The sequence below is a fragment of the Oncorhynchus clarkii genome, chromosome 19 (genome assembly GCF_045791955.1).
Source record: "Oncorhynchus clarkii lewisi isolate Uvic-CL-2024 chromosome 19, UVic_Ocla_1.0, whole genome shotgun sequence".
NCBI lineage: Eukaryota > Metazoa > Chordata > Actinopteri > Salmoniformes > Salmonidae > Oncorhynchus > Oncorhynchus clarkii.
In genome coordinates, this window is record NC_092165.1 from 63,841,805 (window position 1) to 63,852,396 (window position 10,592).

At 46.1% G+C, this 10,592-nt stretch overlaps 1 protein-coding gene across 1 annotated transcript; it reads right to left on the bottom strand.

Moving 5' to 3' along the window:
- Nucleotides 1–238: 238 nt before the first annotated feature.
- On the bottom strand, nucleotides 239–8,490 carry LOC139374404 (mitochondrial antiviral-signaling protein-like). Its single transcript, XM_071115455.1, has 6 exons — nucleotides 8,398–8,490; nucleotides 4,142–4,212; nucleotides 3,902–4,030; nucleotides 3,261–3,438; nucleotides 2,248–2,966; nucleotides 239–1,415 (listed from the first exon to the last, which is right to left on the bottom strand). The coding sequence occupies exons 3-6, from the start codon at nucleotides 4,025–4,027 to the stop codon at nucleotides 501–503; spliced, it is 1,938 nt and encodes a 645-aa protein (XP_070971556.1). The 5' UTR covers nucleotides 4,028–4,030; nucleotides 4,142–4,212; nucleotides 8,398–8,490; the 3' UTR covers nucleotides 239–500.
- Between the last annotated feature and the right edge of the window lie 2,102 nt (nucleotides 8,491–10,592).

The window sequence follows — 10,592 nt, forward strand, 5'->3', positions numbered from 1 at the left end:
AATGAATCACAGCTTTCACCTGGATTCACCTGGTCAGTCTATATCATGGAAAGAGCAGGTGTTCCTAATGTTTTGTTCACTCAGTATGTATGTATGTATGTATGTATATATATATATATTATACTGAGTGACTCACTATATATATATATATATATATATATGTTAATTGGGTTGAACTCATTGCCTCACCTAATAAATAGTTAATTTCAGCTCCTTCACTCCTATCAATACAATAAGCGACTGAACCAATATAATAACATAACATAGTGAACTATAATATTTTGTGGTTTTTTTGCAATACTTTTGCCATGGCCCTATTTCCAATACAGTGCAATACTTTGTCTAGGCTGAGTAATTATTTTTCAAGCTGCCTCACACTACAGAAACAGTAGATCGGCCAGAACCGCCCAAAAGGACAGTTGCCAAAAACAAGGTTACTCACTTTGCCTTTATATATAAACATGGTGCCATTTGAGACAACCTTTCCTAAACCCTGGTTGTTAATTCCTCATCCTCCAGGCCATGAACAGCGAGACGGCCACTACAGCAGCCCCCAGAAGATAGTATCTCTCTCCTATTGCTCCCTCCTGCTTCAGTTCAGGAACAGCTCTAGCCTCCATCATGACCTCTGCCCCCATAGGCTCCAGTGGATGACGGTTCTCAGCCGAGGAAGAGCCGTTGACGATGAGGCCAGTAGGAGCTGGAGGAGGAGCATCAGGATGTTTGGTTGAGGGGCTGGCGTCTTGGCCGTTAACGATCATAATCAGACCCGGAGATTGGCCGTGCTGGTTTGGACCAGACGACAGGTCAAGGGCGTTAGATCCAGAGAGAGGTGTGATCTGAGATTGGCTGTTGTGGTTCTGAACTGGTAGGGGGGTTCCAGACACACCCACATCATTATTACCCAGCATGCTCTGTGTTTGGTCATCTTGATTCCAGATAGATGGCTCCTCAGACATGTGGACTACAATACCCAGCATGCTCGGTGTCTGGCCGTCGTTGTTCTGGATGGACGCGTCCTCAGACACGTGAACAACATTGAACAGCACCTCCTGGTCCCCCAGGGAGCTCAGGCAGGGGGACTCGTAGGTGTCCTCTTGGGGCTCGTTATGGGACAGGGGTTCTATTATTTCCTCAGGAACTCCATTCTCCTGACATGGAAGAGGGGTGGAAGTAGTGACGGGGTCGGGGATCACAACAGGACTGTTCACATCAGCTGTAGCAAGTACAAGGTCTGACACAGACCTCTGTAGACGCGTTGAGTCTCCTGAGTATGGCTGGCTGTCCATGACCTCACTGCGGAGGACTTCAGGCTTGCTAAAGTGCACGTCATCCTCATTCATGGAGGTATCCGCTGGGGCCGTGGCGAAGTGCTGGCTCTGAGATGGCTCAGTGTGTTGCTCATCTTCAGTCACCTGCAGGAGAGATTTATTTTAGTTCCAAGCTTCAATGTTTTCACTATCTTCAGTTTCGGGCATATTTCAAAAAAAGTGTAGATGTGGTCAGATTTAATTTCATTAGCAACTTGAATTCAAAAAGAACCGAACACACCCAAAGCTGATTTGAAAGAGCTCGAGGCAAAACTGGAGAAACAGGAAAATCCAACACACACAGCGTCCTGGTGGAAGGTAGACTTATTTACCTGGGTTGGATCAGAGTCTACAGCCTCCTGGTAGAAGGTAGGCTTATTTACCTGGGTTGGATCAGTCTACAGCCTCCTGGTGGAAGGTAGACTTATTTACCTGGGTTGGATCATTCTACAGCCTCCTGGTAGACGGTAGGCTTATTTACCTGGGTTGGATCAGTCTACAGCCTCCTGGTGGAAGGTAGACTTATTTACCTGGGTTGGATCAGTCTATAGCCTCCTGGTAGAAGGTAGACTTATTTACCTGGGTTGGATCAGAGTCTACAGCCTCCTGGTAGAAGGTAGGCTTATTTACCTGGGTTGGATCAGTCTACAGCCTCCTGGTGGAAGGTAGGCTTATTTACCTGGGTTGGATCAGAGTCTACAGCCTCCTGGTAGAAGGTAGACGTATTTACCTGGGTTGGATCAGAGTCTACAGCCTCCTGGTAGAAGGTAGGCTTATTTACCTGTGTTGGATCAGAGTCTACAGCCTCCTGGTAGAAGGTAGACGTATTTACCTGGGTTGGATCAGAGTCTACAGCCTCCTGGTAGAAGGTAGGCTTATTTACCTGGGTTGGATCAGAGTTCTCTACAGCCTCCTGGTGGAAGGTAGACTTATTTACCTGTGTTGGATCAGAGTTCTCCACAGCCTCCTGGTGGAAGGTAGGCACTTTGACTGTGTGTGGCGAGGTGTCCTGAACTGGCCGTCTCTCAGGGGACTGGAATGTGGCCAAGGCAGCAGGGGTGGGGGTGGATTCAGTTTGGGACAGGGCTAGGTGTGAGACAGGCAACGTGGGAGTGATTTCAGATACAACTGGGATTAGGTGTGAACCAGACAAGGTAGGAGTGGTTTCAGACAGGGCTATCTGTGTTGGAGCATCACTATGACACAAGTTGTCCTCCAGACTGACGGTTTCAATAGGACCAGGCTGGGATGAGGCTGGAGGTTCAGAGATCACTGTGGGCTCCTCCACTGAGACAAGAGACAGAGGGGCTGCCTGGGGCTCTGCCTGAGGGGCAGCAACAGGAGAAGGTGCTGCCTCTGAGGCTATTTCAGGGCTCACTGCTGCTTTGGGAGCATGTTCTGAAGAGGAGCCAGCCATGGGAGCCTTGGGAACTGATCTTGGGGGGGCTTCTGGCTGGGCAGCCACTACAGGAGGTGGCAAAACCTCTGGGGCTACTTCAGGAGGGAGTGAAGCCTCAGGTGGGGCAGCTACCTCTGGTGGGGCTGGCTGACCTGGGAGGACCAGAGAACATGGCGACCCCTCAGAGCTGGTAGAAGGAATTGGTTGAACATGGGTCCTGACTGCGGTGGTAGCAGCAGCTGAAGGAGGGTAGGGATCTAAGGAGTAAGAGAAACACTAACAGATTGAGGCATATCACCATTCCTCACACATAATAAGCACCATGTTCTGTTTTGACATTTACTGTAATAGTGGAAGAACCCTTGGATTTGATTTTACAGTTCTGGGCAGCCTTCAATTACATCAACTGTTGATTGAGCAATAGTACACACACAAAAATACATGTTCTCTGTCATCATATCCACAACGTTGAACTGAGTCACAACAGAGATCTTAGGTGTCCAGTTTTTTTAAATGCACTTGAAATAAAGTTTGATTTGTGTGTGACTTACTGTTCTGGTTGTGTTTGTTCCACTCTGCCCTCAGTTCATCAGCCAGATCCTGATGCTCCAACAGCTCCAGGGCTGACATCAACTCTTCTGGCCAGTTCATTCTCTTCTGTACATAGTCCAGCAGGAGTTGCATGGCTGCATAGTTACCAGAAAAGTCCTTCTTGGCCTGGATCTCCTCCTGAAAGTACAATGAATAATTGTTTAATTTAAAAAATAAATAAAAACATATCAGAAAATATAGTTCATATATTCATTTACCAGGTACATAATCTGGTTCAGATTATACATCAAATAAAGATTGTGATAATTGGATTGATAATCAGAATAGAATGTCCTAAATGACCAACAACATCCAGCCAAAAGCTAGTCACCCAGCCAAAAGCTACTCACCCAGCCACCCACCTTGCCAGAAGTTACCCACCCTGCCAGAAGCTACCAGAAGCTACTCACACAGCAGCTACTCACCCAGCTACCCACCCAGCCAAAAGTTACTCACCCAGCAACTACCACCCAGCCAAAAGCTACCCACCCAGCCAAAAGCTATTCACCCAGCTACCCACCCTGCCACCCACCTTGCCAGAAGCTACCCACCCTGCCAGAAACTATTCACCCAGCTACCCGCCCAGCCAGAAGCTACTCACCTTGTCAGAAGGTGTAAGGCAAGGGAGATTGGCCATGAGCTCTGTGGCTTTCACTCTGCTCACAAACACCCCCATTCTGCGCCGTAGGTGCAAAGACAGTTTATCACGGGTGAACGACGACATCATGTGCTGTGGAGAGAGCAGGAGAGGAGACATGACCGTAGGCACAGTGGCTATGATGCATGATTATGCAGCCTTGCTCACGCTGTAAAACGAGCTATAACAATGCAGGGTTGTTACCTGGTCTCTCAGACGGATATATTCTAACTCAGTACGGACCTCAAACGGATCCTATTGGCAGGTGTTGAACCCTGGGGGGGGAAAAAAAAACAAAGTATGTCAGATTATGCAAGACTCATGTTGCAGCATCAGTGCAAGCAACAAAACTGCTGAACATGAAACAGAAACTAAGATAATAGTCACTGCTGCTCTGTCTGATAATTGTTCAGGACAATGAAAGAGAGACGGGCCTAGTCTAGTAACTAATTAATGACCTCCAGACTCTGAGAGCTTAATATCACAAGCCAAGGAGCTTTAGTCTAGCTGAGGAAAAACTACTGTAGCACCCTATTCCCCCCTATGAGCCCTGGTCAAAAGTAGTGCCCTGTATGGTGTGTCATCTGAGACGCAGCCAAAGGACCTCCACTAGAACCAGGGAAAACACCCAGGCCTGTGTCTACCGCGAAGGACCTCCACTAGAACCAGGGAAAACACCCAGGCCTGTGTCTACCGCGAAGGACCTCCACTAGAACCAGGGAAAACACCCAGGCCTGTGTCTACCACAAAGGACCTCCACTAGAACCAGGGAAAACACCCAGGCCTGTGTCTACCGCGAAGGACCTCCACTAGAACCAGGGAAAACACCCAGGCCTGTGTCTACCACAAAGGACCTCCACTAGAACCAGGGAAAACACCCAGGCCTGTGTCTACCACAAAGGACCTCCACTACAACCAGTAAATTTTAGAATAAGCTGCCTCAATATGTGCAGCCGTAGGTGGTAATATCTCTAGGAGCTGATCCATCTTCAGTATTTTGAAATAATTCTAATGTTAATGAAAGATTTGAATAGAGAAAGCTGATCTGAGGGCAGTACTCCCTGAGGGCAGTGCACCAACCACGCATTTAGCAACCGTTCCCTCTGCGTGTTGTTTTGGGAAAAGCATGGTGCATCTTTCTTACAAGGACCGAAGATGGAGTTGTTTTTTTAACAATACTAAGCCCCATGGCTATCGGGAAACCAGGCACAGCCCTTTACAGCAGAGGAGAAACATTGTTTATTGAATACACTTTAAATCCTTCCCGGTTCATACCTACAGACATACTGCCAGACAATCTGTTGTTGTTATGTTCAATAAGGAAGGAGGAAGCCCTTCATTCATAGGACATCTAGTCTACATAAGTCTACTACAAATGGCACCCTATCCGATATCTAGTGCACTACCTTTGCCCATAGCGTGTTGGGCTGTGGTCAAAAGTAGTGCACTATATAGAGCATAGGAACTCAGGGCTGTGGTGCACTAGGGAATAGGAACTCCTTAATTCCAAGGAAGTCCTGTCTCCATGGCCCACTACAGCTAGCCTTATCATTGATAGCTGCTTTCTTTCTAGCTAGCACGTTTACCAAAACAGTGGCGGGGTGTCCACTTTGTTGTTTGAACTGCAGATTTTCAGTTTAAGTTGACAGTTGAAATCTAACAGGTTGATTTAAATCCCGGAGAGACTGTCCCTACCTAGGAGAGAGTGTCTCAACCTAGGAGACTGTCAGGGTTGATTTAAACCCCGGAGAGAGTGTCTCAACCTAGGAGAGAGTGTCCCGGCCTAGGAGACTGTCAGGGTTGATTTAAACCCCGGAGAGAGTGTCCCGGCCTAGGAGACTGTCAGGGTTGATTTAAACCCCGGAGAGAGTGTCCCGGCCTAGGAGACTGTCAGGGTTGATTTAAACCCCGGAGAGAGTGTCCCGGCCTAGGAGACTGTCAGTGTTGATTTAAACCCCGGAGAGAGTGTCCCGGCCTAGGAGAGAGTGTCCCGGCCTAGGAGACTGTCAGGGTTGATTTAAACCCCGGAGAGAGTGTCTCAACCTAGGAGAGAGTGTCCCAACCTAGGAGACTGTCAGGGTTGATTTAAACCCCGGAGAGAGTGTCTCAACCTAGGAGAGAGTGTCCCAACCTAGGAGACTGTCAGGGTTGATTTAAACCCCGGAGAGAGTGTCCCGGCCTAGGAGACTGTCAGGGTTGATTTAAACCCCGGAGAGAGTGTCTCAACCTAGGAGAGAGAGTGTCCCGGCCTAGGAGAGAGTGTCTCAACCTAGGAGAGAGTGTCCAGACCTAGGAGAGAGTGTCTCAACCTAGGAGACTGTCAGGGTTGATTTAAACCCCGGAGAGAGTGTCCCGGCCTAGGAGAGAGTGTCCCGGCCTAGGAGAGAGTGTCCCGGCCTAGGAGAGAGTGTCTCAACCTAGGAGACTGTCAGGGTTGATTTAAACCCCGGAGAGAGTGTCCCGGCCTAGGAGAGAGTGTCTCAACCTAGGAGAGAGTGTCCAGACCTAGGAGAGAGTGTCCCGGCCTAGGAGACTGTCAGGGTTGATTTAAACCCCAGAGAGAGTCCAGACCTAGGAGAGAGTGTCTCAACCTAGGAGAGAGTGTCCAAACCTAGGAGAGAGTGTCCCGGCCTAGGAGAGAGTGTCTCAACCTAGGAGACTGTCAGGGTTGATTTAAACCCCGGAGAGAGTGTCCCGGCCTAGGAGAGAGTGCCTCAACCTAGGAGAGAGTGTCAGGGTTGATTTAAACCCCGGAGAGAGTGTCCCGGCCTAGGAGACTGTCAGGGTTGATTTAAACCCCGGAGAGACTGTCCCGGCCTAGGAGAGAGTGTCCCGGCCTAGGAGAGAGTGTCTCAACCTAGGAGACTGTCAGGGTTGATTTAAACCCCGGAGAGAGTGTCCCGGCCTAGGAGAGAGTGTCTCAACCTAGGAGACTGTCAGGGTTGATTTAAACCCCGGAGAGAGTGTCCCGGCCTAGGAGAGAGTGTCCCGGCCTAGGAGACTGTCAGGGTTGATTTAAACCCCGGAGAGACTGTCCCTACCTAGGAGAGAGTGCCCAGACCTAGGAGAGAGTGTCAGGGTTGATTTAAACCCCAGAGAGAGTCCAGACCTAGGAGAGAGAGTGTCTCAACCTAGGAGAGAGAGTGTCCAGACCTAGGAGAGAGTGTCAGGGTTGATTTAAACCCCAGAGAGAGTCCAGACCTAGGAGAGAGAGTGTCTCAACCTAGGAGAGAGTGCCTCAACCTAGGAGAGAGTGTACAGACCTAGGAGAGAGTGTCAGGGTTGATTTAAACCCCGGAGAGAGTCCAGACCTAGGAGAGAGAGTGTCTCAACCTAGGAGAGAGAGTGTCCAGACCTAGGAGAGAGTGTCAAGGTTGATTTAAACCTAGGAGAGAGAGTGTCCAGACCTAGGAGAGAGAGTGTCCAGACCTAGGAGACTGTCAGGGTGATATGAATAGTATAGAATAAAGCCAAGGAGCAGTCTTCTCCCTTTGAACTGCTGTCACAGCTAAAGAGCTAATACGTCATTCTCTGCTTAACCTGTCTCTCACACACACACACAACCTGTGAAACCATTGTTGGGCGGGTAGCAAAAGTTTTACAATGTAAGAAAATTACTTTTGAGAGAGTTAAGAAACAGGTATTCGGGTGAAACAGTAAAGGACAGACTAATGAACTTGGGGCGGCAGGTAGCCTAGTGGTTAGAGCGTTGGGCCAGTAACCCAAATGTTGCTGGATTGAATCCCCAAGCTGAAAAGGTAAAAATCTGTCATTTTTCCCATGAACAAGGTAGGCCGTCTTTGTAAATAAGAATGTTGTTGTTAACTGACTTGCCTAGTTAATAAAAATGTTTTATGTGCGACGTTAAACGTTGAGACAAAAAGCACCTTGAGGAGACAAGGGCACCTGCACAGAGCTCTGCCAGGGGAATGCCCTCTAGTCTAAACACTAGGTCAAACACTGGCTCACCTGGTTGGACAGTTAGTTACCTGCTCAGGTGTGTAAGGGACATTATCAAGCCATGTTTAGAAGATCCAGAATAAATTATTGATAAGGCCTACAATATTGTTTAATTTTTTAAAAACACATCTGAAAATACACAATACACAATAAGAAACGCATATTCAGTGCAGACTGAAGTGTAAATAATGCGTTTATATTTTCAATATTGTCACAGATTAAATAAAACAGATGTTTTGCGTTAATGATCAGTCCATGTTCAGTGCAAAAGTGAGGTGAAGACCGAAGTGTCCAAGTTTGTAACATTGAGCAGACAAGTAGCGTGTATATTATAAAGTAACAAACTGCTATGGCGTTCTTTCGTCCTCATTCAATTTTCTGACCAAATACAGGAAATCCTTTTGTCGACAGTTGAGCTCCGATCAACGATGGAGAAAAGTAATAACAATGTCGGTTGACGTGAAGAACCCGTAAATGTCAGAAGTACCAAATGGTCTTACCTTTACGTTTAGAACTTCGGCAGACGATGAATAAGTCACTCCTGTGCGGTTGAAGTACATATACGCCAGCACCTATGTGAAGCTAGCCACAATAAGGATTAGTCACAACAGTGGAATTTGAAGATCGCCTTCAAAATAAAAGTCCTTAATTGAAAGTGATGCAAACGGCCACAAATAGTGGAATCGTGCCATATGTGTACCAAGTAATTCTGAACAAGGTTGGGAATGTTACATGAATGCAACAAAATACAATAATTAGTTAAATTGACAAAAATGTGAAATCGCATTGTAGATATGTACGTCTTCAGGATTGCATTGGGGGCATACAGTTAACTGTACCTATGGATTGTGGATCAATGAAATGGGGTATCAGTCTACTCAGTGACACCCACAGAACACAACTGAGCAGAGTTTACACACTTATCTTAAATCTAATTGCCATAATAAAACATTCCCTTATAAACCAATTTTAATCCGTAAATGTCTAAACCCTGGGGAGGGGTTCTACGAAGCTATATGGAACTGTTTAAAGGCCATACCAAAAATCATTTAGCTATTTGACTTGAATTTTAAGACCCCTTCAAGTATCCAAATAATATATAAAACAAAAAAAAGATTGATGGCATAATTTGTTTGTCCTTACTGCTGTTAGCCCATAAAAACACATGGAATAACATATTCACTACACGGAACATATAGTCCCACCAAAAAAATCTAAAGGAAGTTTGTTCTAAATTGTCTGTCCTGTATCTGAGATATAAGAAAGATCAGGAAACATTTTTAATTTTTGACATGTTTTTAACCCATTCTTTTTTTCTACTGGTACCAGGGACCTTCCGACGCATCTTGTGAGCCTCCTAGAGCAAAACAACCAACGTGTTCGTGCGAGTCTTACCTTTACACAGATGAGTCATATTAGTGTTTAGGCCAAACCGTTCGGAGGCTACAGACGCTTTTGTGAGAAGACCGATGTTTTCTGTTATCGCAGATGCGGAAGTGTTACATGGGCGGATTCGGTAAATTGAGACGCATCCAAATGTAGAAACCAGATATCCCGTTTAATCACCCATGTGCCTGCAACCGCAAGAGGTGGTGGCTCCACCCACCGTGTCATCTGGTTGGTTGAAATCCGCAATCTCTCGTTTATCATTGGAGGACAGTAGGGAGCATAAAAAAGCCAGCAAATAGTAACTGTTCCCTCCCTGCTAACATGCCGACCACTAACGCAAGCGTTGATAAATAAATGTTCATGTTATTCAATAATTTCATCCAAACTGCTCGCCAGGCGCTAAAATAAAAACCTGTTCTATTTTTGAGGGTTGACGCGCTGCAAGTTCCGCCTCTCCCATACAGAACCAATCAGTCGATATAATCGAGAACAATCATCAGAAATGACGCGATATGAATCAGACAGTGGGGAGCCACCTGGCCCACTAGTTGGTCAGAAGGTTCAAATCAACGTTTCATATCGGCATTTCCGAGTAGGCAAAAAAACATCAACCACGGATTTTATAACACCCCTGTGTAAGTATAATGATCATTTTTATTGTCCTGTAACTGAATCTAGAATACATTTGTCTGACGTCCATTCCCTGTGTCAAGGGTACATAATCACATTATTTTTTTAAACTGTGATTTACAAAGCTAATGTCGTGGATTTAAAAAAATATTTTTTATCCAGGGATAGCCCGCTGATATGACCCATAGTAGGGAGGAAGATTTCTTGAGTGCAATTTGATCTGAATATAGAATCAGCCTAGTGGTTAGAGTTTTGGACTAGTAACCAAAAGGTTGTAAATTCAAATCCCCGACCTGACAAGGTAAAAATCTGTCGTTCTGCCCCTGAACAGGCAGTTAACCCACTGTTCCTAGGCCGTCATTGTAAATAAGAATTTGTTCTTAACTGGACTTGCCTAGTTAAATAAAGGTAATAAAAATAAAATCAAAAATGTAATTCAGTTTCTTAATTTAGAATAAATCCAATTTAGTTGTCATTGTCTTGTTTTTCTTTTAGAAGAAAAATAACCACTCTGGTTTACAGAGACCTGACTAGAGGCGTGATAGCACGTACACCCCTGCCACTCTTCCTGGGGTCCAGCACAATTTAGGCAGTTTATACAATTTTAAAAACATTTACAATACATTCACAGATTTCACAACATTCTGTGGGCCCTCAGGCCCCTACTCCACCACAC

Excerpts from the sequence above, each read along its gene's own strand:
- LOC139374404 (XM_071115455.1), bottom strand. The coding sequence starts at position 4,027 with ATGATGTCGTCGTTCACCCGTGATAAACTGTCTTTGCACCTACGGCGC. Across the intron at positions 2,967-3,260 it reads GAACAAACACAACCAGAACA|ATCCCTACCCTCCTTCAGCT; the intron begins GTAAGTCACACA and ends CTTACTCCTTAG. Across the intron at positions 1,416-2,247 it reads AGAACTCTGATCCAACACAG|GTGACTGAAGATGAGCAACA; the intron begins GTAAATAAGTCT and ends TCTCTCCTGCAG.